This window comes from Theobroma umbraticum, unplaced genomic scaffold (genome assembly GCF_002168275.2).
Source record: "Theobroma umbraticum cultivar Fairchild unplaced genomic scaffold, ASM216827v3 scaffold_4.1, whole genome shotgun sequence".
NCBI classification, from domain to species: domain Eukaryota; kingdom Viridiplantae; phylum Streptophyta; class Magnoliopsida; order Malvales; family Malvaceae; genus Theobroma; species Theobroma umbraticum.
This window is the reverse complement of record NW_018397258.1, coordinates 6,149,522-6,174,419: the sequence shown is the minus strand read 5'-3', so window position 1 is coordinate 6,174,419 and position 24,898 is coordinate 6,149,522. Positions and strand designations below refer to the sequence as shown.

Genomic DNA, 24,898 nt, shown 5'->3' with positions numbered 1-24,898 from the left:
TTGTACTTTACTTTAACGGAGAAAAGGTTCAACGTTTGATGAGAACAGAAAACAAAATCTTATACGCTTCGCTTCCAAGTTCCAACTACGTTCTATTGCCTCAGATCAATGCGACACTGGCTGTTTGGACCGGTAGTTAGCAGTTGGTAGTTTCCCATCATTATCACGCTTTAGTCATAATTATAAATCTATATACTTATTGTTTCTCATTACATTTTTTACTACATCAAAATTTTGATGATTCGATTTTGTCCGTAATGTTGGAAAGCCTAATTAACTAATCTTCGTGTATTCCCTTTTATTCTTTTCTTACTTTCTCCCCACACCAGAAAAACACATGACCCGAGCTTTCTTTGGGGGGTTTCAATTCAAAATTCCTTCTTTTTATTCGTTTGGAGGAAATTTTTGATTTGCCTTGGAATGGGGTTTCGTATATTTTAATAAAAACTGAAAACCCATGAGCGGATTTTGTCTTTGTTCTGGATTGATCTGGTGTTGTTGGTATTAAAGTGCTAATCTCAATGGGGAGTTTTCTTGCTGGGTTCGTCTTGCCTCTGCTGCTTCTAACGGGTATGCTTTGCTATTTATTCTAATTACCTTAGTTTCCTTTAATTTTTTTTGCCCTTATAAATTGATTATCAGAGTGTTTGTTTGTATATAAGACGCTGAAAGTTTTTTCTTTTAGTTCCATTTTGTCTTCTTTTTTTAATAGCAATTCATTTAAATTATGTTGGTTCTGTGTTGGAATCCACCTTTTGTTTGCTTTTATATGGGCTATGTTCATGAGTGCTTATGTTTATCAGTGTAATTTAGTTGCCTGCATAAGTTTTCATTCTTGGATGCTGTAACATAGGGAAATAACTAAGTCTGAATGCCATGGGGATGTGTTAGGAAGTTCACGAGAGTCTAAATCACCTTTATTGAATTATCCAAGCTGGTGTTAAGAGTGAGGAAACCTGTATCCTACGTTTGTTTCCAACTCATGAGTTCATGTGGTGAACACTAGTCTTTTCATTATTTAATAGCAACCTGTTCAATTTCATTTCCTCTATTGTTTGGAATTCATTTCTATTTTGTAAAGAGTCAATGTTGAACTAGACAAGGAATGTGTAAGTTTGGAGTTTTTGAGACTGACAAAAATCTAACCTATTGATACCTGAACTGATCTTAAAGTTAGCTTGTGACACCAGGTGTCTTGCAGTCTTTTATTCTGCATAATATTTATCAACTGATTGTCTTCACTTTGGAACCTGAAAAGATAACAAGTGTAGAGGTGTTGTATTAGTTAAAAGTCACTTGAAAAGTGAAAAAGTTCCATTGGCACTCTGGTTGCTGAGGTACAGGTTTGCTTTGTAATGCGCTTTGAGGCCTGGTTTAAGCAAAGTACAACAGAGAGTTTAATTAATAGAAGTTGAGAGCTCTTGCTAGAAAATTACACAAAGAACGATCTACGTCTAATATTCACTGAGAGAAAAATACCCTTTGTTGAGATTCTCATTTGTATTCTTTGATGTACTTTGGGAGTTACTGTTTCAGAATTGCAATACATTTTTGTGCATAGGCATAGACAAATGCATATGTGCTTTGCCATTGGAGTAATTAATGATTTTTACCTGTTTTACCTTTTATGCAGCTGCATTGATTAATTGGAGTTTGGTCTCTCTTGTTGATTTGATAGCTTTCCTTCTCATTCAGTATACTGCACCTAAAATAGGTAAGCAATGAAGATTTGCTAGTAAGGATTTTGTTTTATCTTCGCTGTCCTCTAGTTCCATAATTAAGCAGGGTCATACTTCTTTGACGTTGTTGCTTTGAGTTTCTACCTTTTTTTCTGGTTGGTGCTTTGGGTTTAGTTGAATATATATTGAATGAGCTTTACAAAGTGCTTATTGTAGGTTCACTGAAAACAGTATTTAATGCTAAATTAATCCTGAGTCTTGTTTTCTTTTTGATATTTAAGAAAATTAGCAAAGAGGTTTGAGATATTTTCCAGGCGTCTTTCAATTTAGAAGTTCAACTTCTGGTTCTGATTATTGTTCCTTTATTGCTTTAGTTGAAGTTGTACTCTTTTCTTATAAAGTAACATGTGATTACTTTCTTGTAGGATTTCGTTTTCGGAGGAAATATTTGTTACTGTGGCCTGTTATTATCTTTTCCCTACTGGTTTTTCTTTCACAAGCTGTGTATCTTGTTATATGGGCCGCTGATGGTTATAAACAGAGTGTAGGAGATGCTTGGTGGATGAAGCTAATTGGTTTTATGATGTGAGAATATATTTTGTTTTCTCTAATTCTTTTGTTTCTTCACTGCCTCTGCATCTTTTGATAATTTGTCTCTTTTGGTATGCTTTTGCAGAATCCAGTCTTGGAAATCTCCCACTGTGATTTATTTTTTGGTTGTACAATTGCTAGTGGTATTTGTTGCTTTACTTGATATACATGGGACCAAATTTGGTCTTGTTCCTTGGCGGTATTCTTGTTGGGGTCATTTCTTAACAGCTGTTGAACATTTAGGTTTGTAAGTATTTCCATATATTTCTAATAATTTTTCATGACATTGAAGCACTATGTACTCTCTCCACCCTAAAGAAGGATCCATTTAGCGGATCTGATATGCATATTTTGCAATTTGGACATTTGCTCATTGTATGAAGAGGATATGGGCAAGAGCTGATTTTATTCTCGTTGTTAAATGATTCAATCATGTTCATACCCCTTGCCCCCCGATCATCCCTTTCTAAAGCAGTAATAAAGTCTTCTTGTTATCTTCTTTTCATTTTGGATCAATGATAGCAATTTTTGTGATCTTTGGAGTATTTCTCTTTTGGTCTTTTGGGCCATATGGACTTGAGATGAAATTTTTGAGACTTTTTAGCCTACTTGAAATGCTTATCAATTAGCTACTAGAACTTCTAAAACAATCTTTTTCCCATATGATTTTGTCAGATGTAAAGTTCTCATTCTGGTTGAGGGTTCTTATATGGTAATATGTTGAATGTTCTTCTAGAAAAATAACATGTTGAGTTTGCTGTGAGCACAAATGCTTGGTATTTTCCGCATTACAGCTTTGCTGTAGCTATGAGTTGTACCCCTGACAAATTCGTAATATCCAATATATGTGCAGAATGAATTAATATGTCTGCCTGATAGGCTGCTATTTTACGGGTTAGGCAACTGATATCGTAGTGCTGCTTAACTGAATTCCAGTCAACTTTATACGTCTTACACATCAATCTCAATCTCCATTAAGCCTTCTCTGTTGTCAAGGAACTGTTACAAGTGTTGGTCCCTTACACTAAAAGAAAAGAAAGGATAGCTAAAACTATTTTGAAGCATTTCGTAGTCAATCCTTATTTTCTTTCAGTTTCTGAACTTAAATTACAGTAGAGTTTTAAATTTCTTTTAGTATGTTATCCCTCATATTTATGTTAAAAGTGAAACTGATATAAAATTATCTCCATGCTTTCTTTCATGAAAGGTTCCCATCTTAGAGTTGCTTCGTGTTTGCTTCTACCTCCTATTCAGCTGGTCGTGGGAATAAGCCATCCGTCATGGGTGTCTTTGCCATTTTTCATTGGTAGCTGTGTTGGGCTAGTGGATTGGTCTTTGACAAGCAATTTTCTAGGACTGTTTAGGTGATTGGCTTGTCACCCTTTGTCCACCACTCAATAGTGTTTCAATTTCTTTTTTTCCAATGTATTTGTTGTTACCATTTGTCAATACCTTTAGTAGCTTACATTCTGGTACTTTCTTCTCAAGGTTGTGGAAGGCGCTCCAGCTTTATGCAGGCTTCAACATTGTTTTGCTCTATGTGTATCAGCTCCCTATAGAGTTCTCAAATATGTTACAGAGGATAGCTGATTTTGTTGGTCTATTTAAAATTTCCACAGCATCTGAGTGGCCTGAAATATGCTCTGCTGTTTCTCTTATACTTTTTTATATCATGGTATGTACTAGTTGTATTACTGTAGATTTGGTTCTGATTAAAAATTCTAGCTGAACCTTCAAATGAAGTGCAAAACACTCATCCGTCTTATAGAATCGTAGATTCTGCAATTTATTTCATTTTATTCTATCCTGTCTCTGACATTTGTCCTTCTAATTTAGTCTTTTCCTGATAATAAAATTTTAAGATGGTTTGGAGTGTTTTTTTTTTAAATTTCCCTGGATAGATATGAATTATTCAGTTGCAAAGTAGACTTTGGAGTTTGGATAACGTTGGTGGGGTTCTAGTTGCAATGGTAATTCTATTTACTTAGTAAAATTGCACTTGGAAATTTGGAGAGCTTCCTGATCCAAATCCATGTATTCATATACATGTTCATAGTAATTTTTGACAAGTTAAACTTATGATTATAAAGTGATGAAATAACTGAGGACAAGATGGAGCAGCTCCATTTATTTGCATAACAGCAATATGGCATGTTCTGTTGTGAATTTTTTTACCATTGGCATCTTAAGTGTTTGCCTAACAATTATATGGATATGCTAACCCTGACGTTTTGGAATACTTGTAAGAAATAAATATGAATATATGTTGAAATATCTTATTTAATGTGTTATTTGGCTTTTCAAATCTTTCTGTACTGCTTTGGTCTTGGGTTCTGCTATTTAAATATTCTGCCTTGTAGTGCAGCTATCCTATGTCAAATGTGATTTGGAGGAAATGGATTTTATCATGTCCATGCGAGAAAGTAAATTGACAGAGCAACTACTTCCCTCAAAGCATTCATTCTTCATTCGTGAATCAAGGTAACACACTTTCTTGATATTGTTTCTGATTCTTCCAGGGTTCTCCTCTTTGAATTTTAAAAGAGAAGGAATGATCTTCTGTACACCATAAATTTCAAGCTCAATGGTACTTAATTTTATTCATAGATCTAGTCCATTTCTTGAATCTGTTATCTAGAAGTAGCTTATTAATTCAAATATCTATTTATACTTATGTAGTATCCTGGGAAATTTATCTTAACCTGAAATTGTTTTCGATAGTTTTCTATTTTGAGCAAGCTTTTTGTTGAATAGAGTTGTCCTGAAAAGAAGATGCAGTAGTCACAGTATACCAAGAAAGAACGAATTACTTGATTTACAATTGTGGAATGGTTGCTTTCCATCATTACACTTTGCGGAATGAAAAGCAATTGTGAATTATTTGAATTATCAATACTCATTTTAGTTCAAGTTTTTCTTTTTTACTAGCTTTATATACTAATATCTTTTTGCCACCATGTTTGTTTTGGATCTGATGAACTATGCTGCAATAGATTTTTTGGCATCAGTTTTGCATTTTTTTTTCAAAAATAAAAATTTCATGCTTTACATGACTGGTTGTTTTGAGTTCCGTAACGAGTTGTTTTAATTCTCCAGATCTGGTGTAAGACATACCAATGTTTTACTACGGCGCACGGTTTTCCGGACTTTTACCATCAACTTTTTCACATATGGTTTTCCAGTATGATCGCTACCTTTTACTATATTTTGTTTCACTCTCATATGTCTTTATTTATCAATATGTTTATATGTAAATTATCAGTGGCAAAATTTGACAGGTATCCTTGTTTGCTCTTTCCTTTTGGAGTTTTCATTTTGCAAGTATATGTGCTTTTGGGCTACTTGCATATGTTGGCTACATTGTGTATGCCTTTCCTTCCCTGTTTCGTTTGCACCGGTTAAATGGGCTGCTTCTTGTCTTCATTCTCTTGTGGGCTGTTAGCACCTATATTTTCAATGTGGCATTTGCATTCTTGAATAGGAATTTTGGGAAGGTACTGCTCTATTTGGAGGTTTGCAAATTCTTCATTATCATAAATTTAAATGGTTGACTTGTTTTTCCTTATGTTTTTATCAACATTTTGGACACATGCAGGATATGGAAATTTGGGAGATGGTTGGATTTTGGCATTATCCCATACCTGGATTTTTTTTGCTTGCACAATTTTGTCTTGGGATTTTGGTTGCTTTGGGTAATCTTGTAAACAATTCTGTTTTCGTCTACTCATCTGATGAGGATGCGCTATCATCAAACAACAACTCTGCTGTGGAAGGTATGAAACTCTATATTCTGAGTGCAATCTAATTCTTTATTGAGATCCACATTTTGAAGACCACAGTTAGGTTGACTTTGGCATATTTCTTTAGAAGTCCTCAGCAGGGATATGTTTCTAAACTTGCATATTAATGGAGTGAGCATTTGTATTTTACAACGGTGAGCGAAGAGTTGTTAGTTTTTTGTTTAATATATCTTTAAAAATTTCTTTTGATAATCTTGCTTCCTGACAACACATAAAATACATTATTTTCTCTCAGGTTTTAATTTCTTTACATCTTCTACTCTGGTGTAGTCTTTAGGCTTTTTGAGATTATTTATGGATACAAAAGGGTGGCAGTTACACTATAATCTATATAATCACTTTCTCATGTCCTTTAAATACAGTGGATGGAGAGACCAAGGTGTTCATTGTGGCTACAATTGCATGGGGACTGTGCAAATGTTCTCGAGCTATCATGCTTGCACTGATATTTGTCATTGCTATGAAACCTGGGTTTATTCATGCTGTATATGGTATGTTCTATTAAACCTTCTCTATTCCAGCTTTTAGTTAATTTATTATTGACCTTTAGGCTTTAGCATAAGGCATTTTTTTCCAATGTTCTTATACAATTCACATAGGCAAGTGCAAATTGGTATTATTACAGTGAGTTTATCTGTGGCAATTTCTAATTGGCTTTATGTTCTGACCTCTGCTTCAGTGATATTCTTTTTGATATATCTTTTGAGCCACAACATCAGCAGAAAGATACGCCAGTCTCTGATTCTTCTATGTGAAGCTCACTTTGCATTATTGTACCTTCTTCAGATTGAGTTGATCTCTAATGCTTTGGAGCAAAAAGGCTCCTTAAGTTTGGAAATCATATTGCAGTTAGGTATGTATAATGCATTGGTTTTAGGATATTTAAATTGATTTGTAGGACATGATTATGGCTATTAATTAAGTTTCTTAAAAACGCTTGCCCAGAAAAGAGAAACAAACTAAACAATCTTCTCTGTGTAAATTGATGCAGGTCTGCTTAAACATAATAGCTCATGGGAGTTTCTGGAAATAGCTTTGCTTGCTTGCTTCTGTGCAATTCATAACCATGGGTTTGAGATGCTATTTTCATTCTCAGCAATTGTGCAGCACACCCCTAGCCCTCCTGTTGGGTTTAGCATCTTGAGAGCTGGTCTAAACAAATCTGTTCTATTGTCAGTATATGCGTCCCCAAACCCATCGTATTGCCATGATAATGCTTCTTATGGTATCATTCCTTTATGCGTGTTAAAATTTCTATCTAAATTGACTGTAATAATTTGGGAAAAACCTACAAAAATGGTTTAGTTTTCCCAAATCAATTGCAAATGCTAAAAGAATTATAATAGGCAGGCCTTTATTTTAGCTTATTTGAAATGAATGGGGGAATGCTATTTCAAGATGTGTCCGAAACTTAGTAGTAAGATTGACCATCTTTTTGTGTGTTTGTAATTGTACTCTGTAAGAGAATTATCAATTTGATAGATTGCATGCCCTACAATACATTTAAAGATTATAGCAAATCAAAACTAGAACAAGTTGGTATTATCCCTGTATTATGTGCAGGTCTTATGGACCTAAAAGTGATAGAGAATGCTTTTAGATTACTCTGTCTCTGGTTCTTAGCTTGATGTTAGGCCTCTATAAGATGACTGCTTTCCTTGAAATGGGACTTTAGAAGTCTTCAATGATAGCTGTATCTAAGGCATTTATTTATTCTAAAGTGTTGTTGCTGTTACCGGTTTGTCTACTGATAAATTATTTACAGCTTTTACCAATACGGCTTCTGTTGTCAACATTGTGTACTTAGTTGTTTTATGTTATTTCAGAGAGAAGGATAGCAGCATTCCTTAGTGAAATTGGGCAGACGTTTTTATCAATATATCGATCATGTGGAACCTACATTGCTTTGCTGACTATTCTTCTTACAGTATACATGGTGACACCCAACTATATATCTTTTGGATACATCTTCCTTCTCCTTGTTTGGATTACTGGAAGACAACTTGTTGAGAGAACAAAAAGGCGCCTATGGTTTCCATTAAAAACATATGCGATCATGGTGTTCATTTTTGTCTATAGCTTGAGCAGTTTCACCAGCTTTAAGATTTGGTTGTCCAGTTTTGTAGATCTGTATTTTTATTTGGGTTATGACCCAGAAGGTTCATTGTTGGATAATATCTGGCAATCTCTAGCAGTTCTAATTGTGATGCAACTTTATAGCTATGAAAGGAGGCAGAGCAAGTACAACAGGACTGATGATCCCAATCCTTTAGATTCTGGGTTACTTGGGTTTGCCAAGCGGTTTCTGATTTGGCATAGCCAGAAGGTCCTGTTTGTTTCATTATTCTATGCGTCTATATCTCCAATTTCTGCTTGTGGATTCTTGTATCTACTTGGCCTTGTCATATGTTCAACTTTACCTAAAGCGTCTCGGATCCCATCCAAATCATTCTTACTTTATACAGGATTTCTGATGACAACAGAGTATCTTTATCAGATGTGGGGTAAACAGGCTGGAATGTTTCCAGGGCAAAAGCATTCTGATTTGTCACTCTTTCTGGGTTTTCGTGTATACGAGCTGGGATTTTGGGGTATAGAATCAGGCTTGAGGGGAAAGGTGCTGGTAATTGCGGCATGCATCTTTCAATACAATGTCTTCCATTGGTTGGATAATATGCCAAGTGGTATTTCAAGCAAAGGCAAGTGGGAAGAGCCTTGTCCTTTATTTTTGTCAGCAGAGGACACCTTCACCAATGGCTTTATGTCTAATGGGGAAGATAAGCCATCATCTAGTTTTGGGGCAGTGCCTACAAGACAAGACAGAGCAGTAAGTGATTCATGGTCATTTTTGAACCCTGCTTTTTCTCAAGCACCTCATCCTGTGTCCTCCAAAGCAGGAGGCTCTGAAGTTAGTAGCTTTAGAAAATTTTCATTGGGATATTTCTGGGGAAGCACCAAGGAAAGTCATAAATGGAACAAGAAGCGGATCCTTGCATTAAGGAAAGAGAGATTTGAAACACAGAAGGCTCTCTTAAAATTATATTTGAAATTCTGGATGGAGAACATGTTTAACCTTTATGGCCTTGAGATTAACATGATTGCATTGCTTCTTGCAAGTTTCGCATTGTTGAATGCCATCTCTATGCTATATATTTCATTGCTTGCTGTTTGTGTTCTTTTGAATCGGCGGATTATTCGTAAACTGTGGCCAGTGCTTGTCTTCTTGTTTGCTTCCATCCTCATCCTTGAATATTTTGCCATCTGGAAGAATATGTTTCCTCTGAATCAAAATAAACCAAGCCAGGCTGAAATACATTGCCATGACTGCTGGAGAAGCTCATCTTCATATTTCCAATATTGCAGGAGCTGTTGGCTGGGTATTACTCTCTTAATCTTCTTATTACTTACAACTTAAATAGGCTAGACAAGCATGACATAGTTTATACTTGCTTTTGGCTGGTAGAAGAAAACTTGACTGATTATTAATGATTCTTATTTTAGCATTAGCCCATACATTTTGTTTAGATAGTCATGTTATTCGGTTACTTGGCCATGTCTAACCATTTTGCTGTCGTTAAGAAGCATGGTATATTTGATATGGGCTTTTGGACAAATTTTAGACTGCTTTCTAACTTAGCTTCCATTACAAGAGTTGGTGGTGTTCCTGTCAATGGTCCTTGTTTATCTACCTTTTTTTTTTTTTTTCATTTTGTTCTATGTGCACTTTAAAGAAGGTTCAATTTAATCTGCTAATAATTTCCCCCTGCAGGACTGATCATTGATGATCCCCGAATGCTTTTCAGCTATTTTGTGGTCTTTCTACTAGCATGTTTCAAACTTCGTGCAGATCACTTGTCCGATTTCTCAGGGTCATCAACATATCGGCAAATGATGTCTCAACGTAAAAATTCATTTGTTTGGCGAGATCTCTCTTTTGAAACCAAAAGCATGTGGACCTTTCTTGACTACCTAAGGCTTTATTGTTATTGCCATCTGTTGGACCTTGTCCTTGTATTGATTTTGATTACTGGAACTCTTGAGTATGATATTCTGCACCTTGGTTATCTTGCTTTCGCTCTTGTTTTCTTCCGGATGAGGCTTGAAATTCTCAAGAAGAAGAATAAATTATTCAAGTTCTTGCGTATCTACAACTTCGCAGTCATTGTTCTTTCTCTTGCCTATCAATCTCCTTTTGTAGGGGAGTTCAGTTCTGGGAAGTGCAAAACTGTGAACTACATATATGAGGTCATTGGATTTTACAAGTATGATTATGGGTTTCGGATTACTGCTAGATCTGCAATTGTTGAGATTATCATATTTATGTTGGTATCCCTTCAGTCATATATGTTTTCCTCTCAAGAGTCTGATTATGTGTCACGATATCTGGAAGCAGAGCAAATTGGTGCCATTGTACGCGAGCAAGAGAAAAAGGCTGCATGGAAAACTGCACAGTTACAACAGATTCGTGAATCTGAGGAGAAGAAACGTCAGCGTAACTTTCAAGTAGAGAAAATGAAATCTGAGATGCTCAACTTGCAAATACAACTTCATAGCATGAACTCAGTTGCAACTCTTAGTGATGTTTCTCCTGATGATGAAGGCCTACGAAGGAGGAGGAGTGCTTCTGTTACTTCAAATAGGGATGTTGTGCCTCCTGATAAAGAGGAAGGCACTCTTTGGAAGCAAGAGCAACTTATTAGAGAGGAGGTATTCCCCCTTGAAGCACAAGCCGATGCTGCTCGTATGAAAGGAGAAAGTCCAGAAGTAGTGCAATCTCCAAAGCAGTCAATGGTATATGCACCTTGTGAGATTACTGAAATTGAACATGATGTTGATAGTGCATTTTGTGATACAGAGAAGAGGAAAAGCCAAGCAAAGGAAAATCCTTTGATTTCTGCAGTACACCTTCTAGGTGATGGTGTTTCCCAGGTACAGTCTATTGGAAATCAGGCAGTTAATAACCTTGTGAATTTCTTGAACATTGCACCAGAAGATTCAGACATGAATGAGCACTCATCTGTCGAGGATGAGGCATATGATGAGATGGAGAGCCAAAAGATGCAGAATATGTGTTTGAACCGTTCATCTTCTCTGCAATCTGATAAAAGTTTCGATGCTACAAGTTTGCAGCTGGGGAGAATCTTCTGCCATATATGGTCCCAAATGCGGTCTAATAATGATGTTGTGTGCTACTGTTTCTTTGTTCTTGTCTTTCTATGGAATTTCAGTTTGCTTTCTATGGTGTATCTTGCGGCTCTTTTCTTGTATGCTCTATGTGTGAATACTGGCCCGACTTATATCTTCTGGGTTATTATGCTGATTTACACGGAGGTTTATATTTTGCTTGAGTATCTGTATCAAATTGTAATCCAGCATTGTGGATTGAGCATTAACTCAGACCTACTCCATGAATTAGGATTTCCTGCACATGAAATCAAGTCATCGTTTGTTGTGAGTTCGTTGCCTCTATTTCTTGTCTACTTATTTACCCTCTTACAGAGCTCTATAAGTGCAAAAGATGGTGAATGGATGCCTTCTACCGACTTTAACTTACATAGGAGGAGTGCGCATTACAGAACAGAGGTTCTTGCGCGCTATAGCTGGAGTGAAAGAGTATCAGAGTTGCTCCAATTTGTAATAAACATGGTGAAACTGGTAATTAGAAGCTTCTGCTGGTACTGGAAATCATTGATACAGGGAGCTGAAACTCCTCCTTATTTTGTTCAAGTGTCAATGGATGTTCACTTGTGGCCAGAGGATGGGATCCAGCCAGAAAGGGTTGAGTCTGGAATAAACCAACTGCTAAGGGTGGTTCATGATGAGAGATGTACTGAAAAGATCCCTAGTCATTGCCCATTTGCTAGTAGGGTTCAAGTTCAAAGCATTGAAAGAAGTCAAGAAAACCCAAACATGGCTTTGATTGTTTTTGAGGTGGTGTATGCATCTTCTTTGACAGGATGTACCTCAGCAGATTGGTACAAATCACTAACTCCAGCAGCTGATGTGGCAAAAGAAATTCTCAGGGTACAGCATGCTGGGTTCGTTGAAGAGATGGGATTCCCATACAAAATCCTCTCTGTTATTGGTGGTGGGAAAAGGGAATTCGATCTGTATGCTTACATATTTGTTGCTGATTTGACTGTGTTCTTTTTAGTTGCAATTTTCTACCAATCTGTCATTAAGAACAACAGTGAATTTCTTGATGTTTATCAGCTAGAAGATCAATTTCCTAAAGAGTATGTATTTATCTTAATGGTAAGTCTATTTCTTCTTTGTCTTCTTAACCTCCTTAATTTTTATAGAGTATTTCTCATGGCTTAGTTGTCATTTTAATTGCATTTTGTCTGGGGCTATTAAAGCTTGGATATGCCATGTTATCCAAATTTCTAACTGGGTCAAATTCTTTCATGCAGATCATCTTTTTCTTGATTGTTGTTGATCGCATACTTTATCTCTGTTCATTCGCCACAGGAAAAATTATTTTCTACCTTTTCAGCCTTGTTCTCTTCACATATTCGATTACAGAGTATGCTTGGCAGATAAAATCTTCCAGCCAGAATGCTGGACGGCTAGCACTCCGTGCTATTTTTCTTGCTAAAGCAGTTTCTCTAGCACTTCAGGCTGTACAAATCCGACATGGGATTCCTAATAAAAGTACCTTGTATCGGCAGTTTTTGACCAGTGAGGTTTCACGGATTAATTACTTAGGCTATAGACTTTATCGGGCTCTACCATTCCTTTATGAATTACGATGTGTACTCGACTGGTCGTGCACAACAACATCTTTGACCATGTATGACTGGCTCAAAGTAAGTCCAGTGTTTTTTTTTTTCCAGGTTTGCATGGAAATTTATTTAGTTACCTGCCATTTTGGAAATATGCAGTGACTGTGATCAAGGACAGATCTTGGCATATCTTTTTATGTAGGTTACATTGGGCTTAGGTTGAAGAAACTTAGTGTTTTTAGGATAAAAGAACAGGTCTAAGCTTTAGGACTTAGAAAGTGGTGGAAACATCCAGGTTTACAACCTGTTTGAGTTGCTGGAAAGAAAGGTTAAGTTCCGGTAAATCTGGACTGATTATTTTAGGTTATTGGCTCTATATGAGGAGAGTTTCTAGGGTAACAACATTGGCTTTTGGAGATTTAGAGGAGGAAACAAGGTTTTGGTCATGATTAATTTGAAGAATATTTAACAGGCCTGCATGCGTGTGTGAGTGAGTGGGGTGTGTGTGGTTTTGTGTGAGAGAGAGAGAGAGAGAGGGAAATTGGCACCATGCCTTCAAGAAACCAAAGTAGTCAACAGTTTATTGTTTCTTTATTTAAAATCCTAGTAAAATATGAAGGATACATCAGTAATCTTTACAGACTCTTGGACTATTTATTGTCTTGTAAGGACAATGACTCTCAATTAGGAAACTACCTAATAAACAAGCAAATAATCAACTTGAATTGGACAAGTTTCTTGTTTGGTTAGATGCTTAACACAGTATCTAAAACTAGGTTATGCCCCATTTGTTATTTTCTGTTCATTATTTATCGCATTGTATTTGTATTCCAGGTGGCTCATACATTGGTTTCACTTGTAAGCATTAGGCTTACTTGTGAAGAGCAGTGTTAAGTTTTGGTATCCCATATCAGTTAGTGGGGGTTTATTCTGCCTTATATTTAGGTTTTGCCTATACAACATAGACAGGATGCTTGACAGAAGAACCTAAATTAAAATACTAGGCACTAAACTGGAGAAACTTACCCTAATTCTCCAAGGCCAGAGGATGTGTAGAAAATTATAATTCTGCACCTAAACAGGAGATACCAAGCTTGCCAAATTAAAATTAGCATACTAAGAAAAGAAACCTGTTGCATGGCTTCATCCAACTGTGTATACTACCATCAACTGGATTCATCCCAGCCCAGCCCCTGCCCTTCTCCAAAAATGAAACATGAAAACAAAATAAATAAATGAATTAAGAAAACTTGGGGAAATTATTCAGAAAATAAAGACGGTACTACTGCAGCACTGCCAACTGCTAGGACCTTATATATTACATTTGTACGTGAGGATCCATTTATTGCTTGCAAGTGAATTAAAATTGTCTGATCATGTGGGTTTTTTATTGGAAAGTCTTGACATATATCCTTTGCCAACAGTCATACGCCAGTGATAAAAACGATAATTGCAAAGATAAATTTTTTTCTTGATTTTGGCCGACAAAGATATTTTTCATTATCTTATCACGAATAGTTGTTTGACTTTAAATAAGCAATGAATCTTTGATTGGATCGTTTTCTTGCTGATTTTTAGAGACTGACATGTAGCTTTCCCCTTCAGCTGGAAGACATCAATGCAAGTCTGTACCTTGTCAAATGTGATGCTGTGTTGAACAGAGCAAAGCACAAACAAGGAGAAAAGCAAACAAAAATGACTAAATGCTGCAATGGAATATGTCTGTTCTTTATATTACTTTGTGTTATCTGGGCTCCTATGCTGGTAAGGGACTTCGTAACCAGATGTTCCATTTTGCATATTTTGATGTATAGAACCTGTGAACTGTTTGAGAAACTTTTCTCAGAAGGAATTCCATTTGATTAGAAAAGCAAACACTGAATATGTAAAGCAAACACTTGAGCTTAGCAATGTTTTGCATGAAGCATTAGAAAAGTACTTCACGTCTTGGATGTAATATTTACTGCTGATCTCTTGAGTGCCCATATTATTGTGCCTTTACAAGAAAAAGTGCAATTGGTTTTTAAAATATATAGATATGCTAATGCATCAATGAGGAAAATAAATAATATGAAAAAGGTGAAGAAAATTTAATACTTTGATTTGACCTATTGTCAATTATTCATGGTCCTTTTTTAAATCTAAATCATCATATGTAACACCAGCTGTCCCTTTCCTTTATGTTTCTTCTTAGGATGTACACTAATGGTTGCAACATTGCCAAGGAGGTTCCATTGCTTGAATGTATACTTTGTAAACTCAGAGCTCTTTATATCCTTCTTTTGAAGTTTTATGAAGTGTTGGCAGATGATCCAACGAGTTCTGTGATAGCTTCTTTATATTTGCTGTTCTTTGAGGCCTGATATGAGACAAGCGAATACAGCATAGCATAAATCAAACCTTTAAAATTGTAAAATAGTGATTCGTGATATTACACTTAAACTTGACAATTAGCATGTTACTATTGTCTTACTAAAAGTAATGACATTAGCAGTGTACTTATAGTGCCTATGAGCATCATTAATGCTGTTACCATAAGTCTTGCACAACATTGAGTGTCTAGTTAGTTTTACTTCTGGTTAGGTGGAAGAAGCATTCTATATCTTGATTAGTCAATGAATTTTGTTCTGTCTGCCAGATGTACAGCAGTGGCAATCCAACAAATATGGCAAACCCCATTAAAGATGCAAGTTTTCAAACAGACATTAGCACTGGTGGTGGAAGGTTGACCTTGTATCAGACAACTCTCTGTGAAAAGCTCCAATGGGATAAGCTCAATTCTGATGTTAATCTTGATCCACTAAATTATTTGGACACATACAATAAGAATGATATACAATTGATATGCTGCCAAGCTGATGCAAGTATTTTGTGGCTTGTCCCTGATGTGGTTCAGAGAAGATTTATTCAGTCCCTTGACTGGGACATGGACATGGGTATCACTTCTACTTGGCTGCTTACTAGGGAACGACCAAAGGGCAAGGAAGTTGTGCAATATCATAAAACAGTTGATTCTAAGGATCTTCCAGACCGATCAGACGTCCAAAAGGTTCTCAATGGTTCAACAAACAGCTTTAGGATATATAATCTTTATCCAAGATACTTCCGTGTCACCGGTTCTGGTGAAGTCCGACCTTTTGAGCAAGAGGTACCTAGTACTGTTTTGCATTGTTAGCATTTCTTCATCTCTAGTGACTTATTAGCAAAAACGTAATGTAGTAGCTTTTAGTACTTGAATTTAAGCTATCGATCTTTCAGTCAGTGCAGGAAAAGACTCTAAATTAAAGTAGTTATAAAAGGTATAGAATCATTAATAATCTATTTTTTGACGACAATGAAATACCAAATTCAACAGGTAAGTTCAGTGAGTGCAGATCTTGTTATCAATCATGCAGCTTTTGAGTGGTGGTCCTTCCATGATATCAATTCATCTAATGTAAGGGGCTGCAGAGATTTAACAGGACCTATGGCCATAATAGTATCTGAGGAAACACCACCCCGTAAGTTCTGGAAAACCCACTTTATGTTGTATGTCTATTTTGATAGCAAGTTATTATGATTTTCTTTATTATTACTTATTAATATTTCAATACTGCATCAGAGGGTATTCTTGGAGACACACTAAGCAAGTTCAGCATTTGGGGTCTCTACATAACTTTTGTGCTTGCTGTTGGCCGGTTTATCAGGCTTCAATGCTCTGACTTAAGAATGAGAATACCATATGAGAACCTGCCTTCCTGTGATAGGTACTGTTTTCTATTGATCTTTATTTATAGAAAAAGGGTGGAGGATGAAGGCAAGAATCACAATGTCATTCATTTCTTAGTTCCTTGATATCTGTTTATCTGGTTTTGATGTAGGTTGATAGCCATCTGCGAAGATATATATGCTGCAAGAGCAGAAGGTGAGCTTGGAGTCGAAGAGGTCCTTTACTGGACCCTAGTGAAGATCTATAGGTCACCACACATGCTGCTTGAGTATACCAAACCTGACTAGGTTGACAATGACCATGCCCTTTTGGTTGCAAGAATTGCCGTGAAGTGTTTTTTTGAAACGAGTTGTGACTGACAGCCTCATGTGCCTGAGCCAATTGAACTGATTGTGATTCTTCTTTGGTGGCCAAGAACCTCACTGGTGGTCTTAGGTTCTTTTGCCAGAGCATCTACGATTGATTAACATGTTGAAGAAATGCTGAATGCTATACTACTACCAAAAACAACAGCCATGTTACAGACTATAATTATAATTCAGGTGCTAGATATACGTGAATTTTGCATCACAGGTGGTCTAAGAATGGCATCAAGAAATGATTTCTTAGGAGGAATCCCTTTTGCTAACCATGTACAGAAATTTATAGGTTCCTCATAATTGTACAGGATTTTTTTTTCTCAAAAAATGAAAAAAAAAAAAACAAAAACAAGTTATTTGTGTATGATCGAATATGACCTTTTAAAAGAGAATATATGCATCTAGATCCTCTTTTACAAATTTCGAATACAAAGATAGACATTATTTTCTCAGTGCGCAACTCAACAATCTTAACAAATCTCTAACTTTGACTTGAATTTAAAGTTCTTCAATTTCTTTTAACAGTTGCATTTAATTACAACTCTCTAATTTTTATCTACTTTCAAATACTTTGAACAACTTTTCAAACCATTAATCTTTAAAATTATTACAACTACACATCATAAATCAAGTTTGGTCTAGCATATGTGTATTCGTCAAGTTAATGACACTAATTGATTTTTAAAATGAACCTTGACAATCTCTCCAATACATCAACACTTGCAAAATATTTTTTCCTTTAACGATCATTTACATCATGGGAACATTTCATCAATTTCTCATTGATAAACTATCATCTCTTATGCATTGTTACATCCTTTCGAGGCCTCACTTTTTAGACTATACAAACATCATGTAAATTTCCCTTCATTAAAATCATGTCACTTTATATGACTCTTGCTAGACCTGTCAATATGGGCCGGGTCGGCCCAACCCGGCCCTAACTTTGGGCTGAAAAAATATGAGCAGGGCCGGACCAGCCCATATTTTATATGAACTACAAAATGTTTAACCCAGTTCACCTCTTGTTAGCCCATGGGCCGGGCCAGGCTAACCCATTTTCTGTGGGAGCCTATTTTTCTGTGCCTGTTTGCGCATAGACTTCTATCAAGCTTGAAAACAGCACAAATTGTGGATCTTGTTCAAAGCTTTCTACCATTCCCGAAGAAAAAGCTGATACAATTGTGTACATTGTAATTTGACTGATATTTGTTTTGTTCTTTCATCTTTCAGGTATGAAGATAAGACTGATTGGGGAGGAAAAATAGGTTGGATTTATGGCTCGGTGACAGAGGATGTGGTGACAGGATACAGGATGCACAACCGTGGATGGCGGTCTGTATACTGCGCGACGAAGCGTGATGCCTTTAGAGGAACTGCGCCAATCAACCTCACTGACCGCCTTCACCAGGTCCTGAGATGGGCCACTGGTTCAGGGGAAATCTTCTTCTCCAGGAACAATCCTTTGCTTGCAACTCGGCGCCTCAAGTTCCTACAACGCATTGCGTATCTTAACGTTGGCTTCTACCCCTTCACCTCCCTCTTCTTGGTTACTTACTGCTTCCTCCCAGCGCTCTCTCTCTTCTCGGGGCAGTTCATTGTCCAGGGCCTAAATGTTGCATTCCTCTTTTACCTCCTCATCATCACTTTGACACTCACCTTCCTTTCCCTTCTTGAAGTGAAGTGGTCAGGCATTGGCCTTAAGGAATGGTGCGGAATGAACAGTTCTGGGTCATCGGCGGATGCAGTACTTGAGAACCATGAACCACTGGTGCAAGACTTTCAAGTACGTGAACAAGATTTTCCCTGCTCAAGTAGCTAGAATCAGAGAAAAACATCTGAGAGGTGAGAATTACCCGATTCCCCCCGCGCCCCCCCACGACTTAATTTTTTTTGGACCCGCCGGGCTGGCCCGTACCAACCAGGTCAGCCCTAAAGCTTAAACGGGCTAACCTGTTTAAACCCGGTTTAATATGAATTTAAATTTTTAACCCGACCTGTCCCATATTTTAAAAAAATAAACGGACCAAGCTCATTTTGACAGGTCTAACTCTTACCACTCTACTATTAATAGAAAATTCATACCTTTTGGAGGGTTGATGATATTAGATTCTTTTACATCATTAAATATACGTCACACCACTCAAAAAGGTTACTAGCTCATCATACATTATTATCACTGTTAACTTAATATAAAATATCAACTTGTTACTAAAATTTGCATTTATATTTTTTGAGAGTGCAAAGACATCACAATCATCACCATCTATAACAAAAGCATACTCACTTTTATTGTTGTTAATCTCATTATTTTTGTAAGAGAATCCTTCTTAATAAGTCCATACCTTTTGCATCAAAAGTATTGAATATTGTAGAGTCTAGACTTATCACCCTCAGATTCTTTATAAGAAAACTTGCTCTTTCGAACCTCAACCATTAACACCAAGTTACCTGAATTTCTACTTTTCTTTAGAGGCTTCAAAGGACATTAACACTACTTCTACTTACTCTAACGTTATTGTTTCATTCTGATAAATAAAAAAATTCTACAAAGATTTCGTAAGAATTTGAAAACCATACAAAAAATAATAGTGACTTCTCATCTTCATCCACCTTCACATCAACTTTTTTTAATTGATCAATAATTTCATCAAACTTGTTTATATGCTTAATAAGATCTTCATTCTCCTCCATCTTTTAAGTCATACAGTTTTCACTTAATTCATTAAAAAGATTTTTTATCAAATAAATCTTCTTTATTTTTATTTACAATTTTGGAACGAATTTTTTACCAATAATATGATTAAACACATTATTGCATAACAAAATTGAAAAATACTAACACACTTTTTCCCTAACTCATTCCCATTTAACATTTTTCATGCCATTTTTTTTTTCTCTAACAAAGGGCACATCAAACCTTACTACGTAATCAAAACAAAACCTATCACTGGATTAACTTACAAATCAGTAATAAAAAGTGAAATCTATAAGGCATTCCTCGCATTAATCAACAAAACTAATATCAAAAGACTACATCATAAATGAAACCGAAGCACATTTCAAAAAGTAAGCTCAAGAACAGCTCATTTTGCTAAACTAAAATAGAAAAAAACCCGAGCTATTTCTACCTGAATCTTGTCTGGTTCCCGATTAGTGGACCAAAAGGAAAACTGTCTTCGGAATCTCAGTTTTTTTTTTTTCTTCTTTCCCGGACAAAAGGGAGACTGAACTGAACTGAACTAATTAAAACAAATTATCTTTTGTCTGTAGACTCAACTCTGAAATTCATCTTTATTTGCTTTTCCACCAATTTCTCAGCAACCAAACACGAATTGAAGTCGATCAACTTAATTTGTTCAAGAAAGCAACCACACCAGCAGTGTCAATAACTTTTAACATTATTACATGAAAGAAAATAAATTTACACAAATGAATGAAATCAAGGTTTGTTTCTTTACCTTCGACGCCCTTTTAGAGGTCGCTCGACTCGTAATGTTCTCCTGCTCCTCCATCCTCTCTCCGCCGAAGCAATTTTTCCCTTCTCTTTGGACGCTCGTGTTGAATCCTACGTGGACATGGTTTCTCAGATAAATTCAGATTAGGACAGGAATGAAAATCCTCTGCCACTTAAAACTGTCCCATTCTGTGCCCCATTCATAAAATTTTGCCACGTGGCATAACAAATTAAAATTTTTTAACCCTATTAGGTGAAAGGTATTGTCTTATAAAATAATATTTCAAAATTTATTAACATTTACAGAGAAAGGGGCATAAGTTTATAATTAAGAGTTAAAGTGAGACATAAGTTTACTTGAAAAGGTAAAATATGTAAAGGTAATTTTGTCAAAAAAAATTTTCTATAAGATTAAAACAGTTCAAAATATAACTTGACTTGAAATAATTTTTTTATTATAATGTCTAATAATTAAAATTTTAAAAATAAAATATAATAATTATTTTTTAATATAATATGTAATAATTAAAATTTCAATATGATATTTAATAATTAAATTTTTAATATGATTTTTTATTATATGTGATATGATTTTTCATCTACTTATCAATATAATCTTTAATAGTAAAAAATCGAAAATATTTGACTCATAATTATTCATGTTTGACTTAAGAATTTGCTAAAACGGTAAACTCCAATTTAACAACCCTTCAATCCCATAACAGTAAACCGCTCTTCCTCCCCGGACAAAAACCTTCTACTAGATAAAGCCTTCAAATACCCAAGTCTGTACATAGTCAATATTCACGACCAGATCACCGCAAGGAAAGCTCACCCTTGCGTTATCCTTGAATAGTCAACAAATGCCTTCTATTGGAAGATTGGTCTTGATTTCAAGCTCTAGGCTTTTTATTTTTCTATGGCCATGAATGTTGTTGGACAAGAAATATGATACAGATTCTGTAATTTATTAGGCTTTTTATTTTTCTATGGCCATGAATGTTGATGGACAAGAAATATGATACAGTCTGTAATTTGTTCCTTTTAGAATCTCTTCGTATTTGTTTAGGAATTACTAGTCCTGTTAAAGTAATGGGTACCAAGTGTTTGAAGGAAGTTCTGCAAATGATGTTGGCTGAAGGATCATGGCTTTGGCTTATAAAATTGTGCATACTTCGTCCATGAACAATTTCTGTTCTTGATCTGAGTTGAGTTGCGAAAATGGAGGGCGAGTCGAAACCAAGCGACGAGCTATCTAGATTCTTAGATTCCGGTATTTACCGATTCCCCAACTCAAATGCCGTCTTCATCGACCCGGTTCGCGTGCTCAACCGATCCTACTCCCGGTTTAAGGTATCTCCTTCCGCCTACTACTCCCGTTTCTTCGAATCCAAACACCCCGCTCAAGAATTCACTCTCTCCTCTAATCCGAAGAAACGAAAACGAAAACCGAAGAAACAACCTCACTCCCTCAATGAAAAAGAACAAGCCGCCGATCAACGCCACCAGGTAATTCATCGACCAGTTATGTCAGCATTCTTTTAGAAGTTTAATTTAGTTTTAATTTCTTTTTCCTGTTCCTTGTAGGAGGCGAGGCCTTTATTGTTAAAGGCGCATGAACTTTTACTTGGAGCGGCTGATTTTCTAGCGATTATGAGCAAATTAAGGAGCCATTTTTGTTCTTCGAAGGAATTATGCGGTGGCGAAGAACATTCTTTCATTGAGCTTGGAAGGGTCTGGCAAGCTCCTTTGTATGATATAACTCTCGATTTTAAACTTAGTCGACTGACAAACCAGAGTGATAATGGAGGTTTGGTTCACTGATTTAATGATTAAAATAAAGATTTTTACTTTTATTAATTGATTCTTTGCTATTGATTTTCATCTCTGTTTCAGAAAATGGAAACGGTGGGCAGAGAGTGCTTCCGATTTTTAATAACTTAGTCGTGAATGACACACATGATGAAGTGGAGGCTGAATTTCTGAACCGCCATTATATATTACCCAGAGAGAGTTGCTTCTATATGGTATGTTGATTTTTTTTCTTCTTTTTTCTAAAAGAATAAGAAAAATTATCACAATCATAGAATTGGTGGGAATGTTTTAATTGGTATAATATTATGATTCAGTTGAACTTTATTTTTTATAAATGCAAATGTGTTTCAGATTCATTTTTATTGTGTCTTTCTTGTTCTTATATGTTTTGTCTTATATCATGTTGAAGTCCGATTTGGGGCAGCTTCACAACCTTGTTCCTGGTAATTATTGCACATCAAACCCATTACCATTGTCGAGTATTTTTCCTTAACCATGGTATGTACTGTTCTAACCTCTTGTTGAGGAACCATCTTCAACCATTTAGTCATGCGTGGAAAATCATGTCACTTGCAATTCCTGCTTGTGATATTAATACATGCATGCGAGGTTGTTTATTGGCTATCTTGCTTAGTTATTTGCTTGCATTTTCTAAATTTTTCATTAGCTGCTCCAAGAATCAATGACTCTTGGAATTATGATGGATATTGACTTTCTTTTTCCCCAATGCAGCTGAGCCCGATAGTGGTTTCAATCTTATAGTAATTGATCCTCCATGGGAAAACGGAAGTGCTCGTCAGAAATCAGTGTGTGTAATCACATTCTTTAGTGTATCAAATGCATTCATTATAGCTTTTGACTGTGTAGAGCTTGCTTACCATCCTCTTGGGGCTTTCTTTTTGTTCATGCATTTTCATTCATTTGGTTTCCGGATTGCTTCAGCTACCCAACTTTACCACACCGGTATTTCTTATCCCTTCCTATTAAGCAACTTACGCACAGAGAGGGCGCACTTGTGGCCTTATGGGTGACAAATAGAGAGAAATTGCATAATGTCATTGAGAAAGAGCTATTCCCGGCATGGGGAGTTAGATATTTGTCTACTGTTTACTGGTTGAAGGTTAAACTCTTCACCTTTTCTGTCTGTGTGTGTTTGTTTGCATGAAGTTAAAACAGCACTGATTTGCGAGTTATGATTTCACTTATCAGGCTTTTCTTGTGATTTTTAGGTGAAAGTAGATGGCTCATTGATCAGTGATCTTGACCTGTTTCATCATCGGCCATATGAATGCCTTCTCCTGGGATACTGTCATGGAAAAGTGATGAATGTATGCTGTGGCAATGAACATGTTTTTAGTTGCTAATTGCTCTTGCCTGGATTCTTTCTGTTGCTTACACTGTTGAAATTTTGCAGGAAACAGATTCAGAATACCTTTCAGAATTTAGGTCAGTAAAAGACAAACAGATCGTCATAAGCATTCCAGGAGGTTACTCAAGGAAGCCCCCAATTGGAGGTAAGTAAGTATTTAAGTATTTATAGATATTTTGCCATGCTGTGGGGGATCTTCTTGACTGAAAGATGAATTATTTTCCCAATAATGCCTTTCTTTTGTTTGAATTAAAAAAATCATTGTATATGTTAATTCATCTTTTTAAGATTGTGGAGTAACCTTTGTTATTCTAATAAACCAACTTTTACTTGGCTACTCAAAGCTTGAATTTTCTCTCATTTCTAACTTGTTTCTTCTTTCCTTTTATGTTTATAGAATTACTGTTGGGCCATGTTCCAGGAGTTAAACCTGCTCGATGTATTGAACTATTTGCTAGAGAAATGGTAGGTGGTTGGGCATCCTGGGGCAATGAACCCCTTCACTTTCAGGATTCAAGATATTTTCAAAGAGAGTGAATGCATAACTTATCCAATGTAATGCCATCTTGTGGGTTTTTACCAGTGGAAATCTGGAATTAAGTGTTCTTCTTACCAAGGAAGTGCCTTAAACAAACTGCGACTCTGTTACTCTAGCTGAAATGCTAAGATGAAAAGGTTCGGCAGCTGATGCAGGTGCTTCTTATATCATATAAGACAAGACTCCCTAATTCCCCTGGATGATATCGATGCCTATGCTCGAGGGAATTGGATTAGGCGTAGCTAGCTCTGTGGTTTTTGTCTATGGCTAACCTCGTGCGATGTGTTTATTTCCCATTCAAAAACAATGACATTCCGATGGCCCAAAGAAATTATATATCAAGAATTATCGCCTTACATTTGTCAGTGTTTTCAGGTGTTTAATCATTGGTTTTTTTTTTTAATGTGTTTAATCATTGTTGGATATCAAGAATTTACCTTACAAGCAAACTCCGAGTCTAGCAACTTTGGTTTCCATCGATGATCGACGCAATTTCTCTCTATTTGTCACCCATAAGGCCACACGTGCGCTCACTCTGTGCGTAAGTTGGGTAGCTGAAGCAATGAGGAAACCAAACGTGTGAAAATGCATGAACAAGAGCAACGCCCCAAGAGGATGGTGAGCAAGCTCTACACTGTCAAAGCTATCATGAATGCATTTGATACACTAAAGAATGCGATTACACACACTGATTTCTGACAAGCACTTCCGTTTTCCCATGGAGAATCAAAGACTAAAAGATTGAAACCACTATCGGGCTGAGCTGCAATGGGGAAAAACAGAGTCAATATTCATCATAATTGCATGAGTCATTGATTCTTGGAGCAGTTAATTAAAAATTTAGAAAATGCTAGCA

The 24,898-nt window shown here is 36.1% G+C and overlaps 3 protein-coding genes and 1 long non-coding RNA gene across 5 annotated transcripts; 3 read left to right on the top strand and 1 right to left on the bottom strand.

Annotated features, from left to right (window-relative positions):
* Nucleotides 1-50: 50 nt before the first annotated feature.
* Nucleotides 51-17,331, top strand: LOC110413805 (piezo-type mechanosensitive ion channel component). 2 transcript variants are annotated; one of them, XM_021424765.2, is made up of 21 exons: nt 52-570; nt 1,634-1,714; nt 2,105-2,264; nt 2,356-2,513; nt 3,478-3,634; nt 3,759-3,945; nt 4,636-4,751; nt 5,367-5,451; nt 5,549-5,764; nt 5,866-6,043; nt 6,433-6,561; nt 6,750-6,923; nt 7,062-7,295; nt 7,897-9,447; nt 9,840-12,325; nt 12,484-12,879; nt 14,401-14,559; nt 15,434-15,943; nt 16,151-16,295; nt 16,397-16,541; nt 16,656-17,328. In XM_021424765.2, exons 1-21 carry the CDS (start codon nt 522-524, stop codon nt 16,789-16,791), a joined length of 7,452 nt encoding a protein of 2,483 aa, XP_021280440.1. In that variant the 5' UTR covers nt 52-521; the 3' UTR covers nt 16,792-17,328. The 2 variants fall into 2 exon arrangements, with proteins under 2 accessions (XP_021280441.1, XP_021280440.1); XM_021424766.2 differs by lacking the exon at nt 12,484-12,879 and having other exon boundaries at nt 51-570; nt 16,656-17,331.
* A 730-nt stretch (nt 17,332-18,061) lies between these two features.
* On the top strand, nt 18,062-18,618 carry LOC110413336 (cellulose synthase-like protein D1; the record flags this gene model as incomplete). Its single annotated transcript, XM_021424105.2, is given in 2 exon segments — nt 18,062-18,572; nt 18,575-18,618. Coding segments are annotated over 2 exon segments (555 nt in total), but the record flags the coding sequence as incomplete, so codon positions are not given.
* A 1,174-nt stretch (nt 18,619-19,792) lies between these two features.
* Nucleotides 19,793-20,452, bottom strand: LOC110414316 (uncharacterized). Its single transcript, XR_002444997.1, has 2 exons — nt 20,325-20,452; nt 19,793-20,212 (listed from the first exon to the last, which is right to left on the bottom strand). It is a non-coding gene; the product is annotated as an uncharacterized LOC110414316 (long non-coding RNA).
* Nucleotides 20,453-21,018: 566 nt separating this feature from the next.
* On the top strand, nt 21,019-24,488 carry LOC110413664 (Methyltransferase MT-A70 family protein). The gene is made up of 9 exons (XM_021424573.2): nt 21,019-21,829; nt 21,908-22,130; nt 22,217-22,347; nt 22,545-22,578; nt 22,868-22,943; nt 23,078-23,255; nt 23,365-23,463; nt 23,550-23,649; nt 23,902-24,488. The coding sequence occupies exons 1-9, from the start codon at nt 21,542-21,544 to the stop codon at nt 24,039-24,041; spliced, it is 1,269 nt and encodes a 422-aa protein (XP_021280248.1). The 5' UTR covers nt 21,019-21,541; the 3' UTR covers nt 24,042-24,488.
* Nucleotides 24,489-24,898: the final 410 nt, after the last annotated feature.

Bases quoted from the DNA above. Each gene is read 5' to 3' on its own strand.
- LOC110413805 (XM_021424765.2), top strand. From the start codon at position 522: ATGGGGAGTTTTCTTGCTGGGTTCGTCTTGCCTCTGCTGCTTCTAACG. The intron at 2,265-2,355 runs GTGAGAATATAT...ATGCTTTTGCAG, and splicing joins AAGCTAATTGGTTTTATGAT to AATCCAGTCTTGGAAATCTC. The intron at 6,924-7,061 runs GTATGTATAATG...AAATTGATGCAG, and splicing joins GGAAATCATATTGCAGTTAG to GTCTGCTTAAACATAATAGC.
- LOC110413664 (XM_021424573.2), top strand. From the start codon at position 21,542: ATGGAGGGCGAGTCGAAACCAAGCGACGAGCTATCTAGATTCTTAGAT. The intron at 21,830-21,907 runs GTAATTCATCGA...TGTTCCTTGTAG, and splicing joins CCGCCGATCAACGCCACCAG to GAGGCGAGGCCTTTATTGTT. The intron at 22,131-22,216 runs GTTTGGTTCACT...TCTCTGTTTCAG, and splicing joins AAACCAGAGTGATAATGGAG to AAAATGGAAACGGTGGGCAG.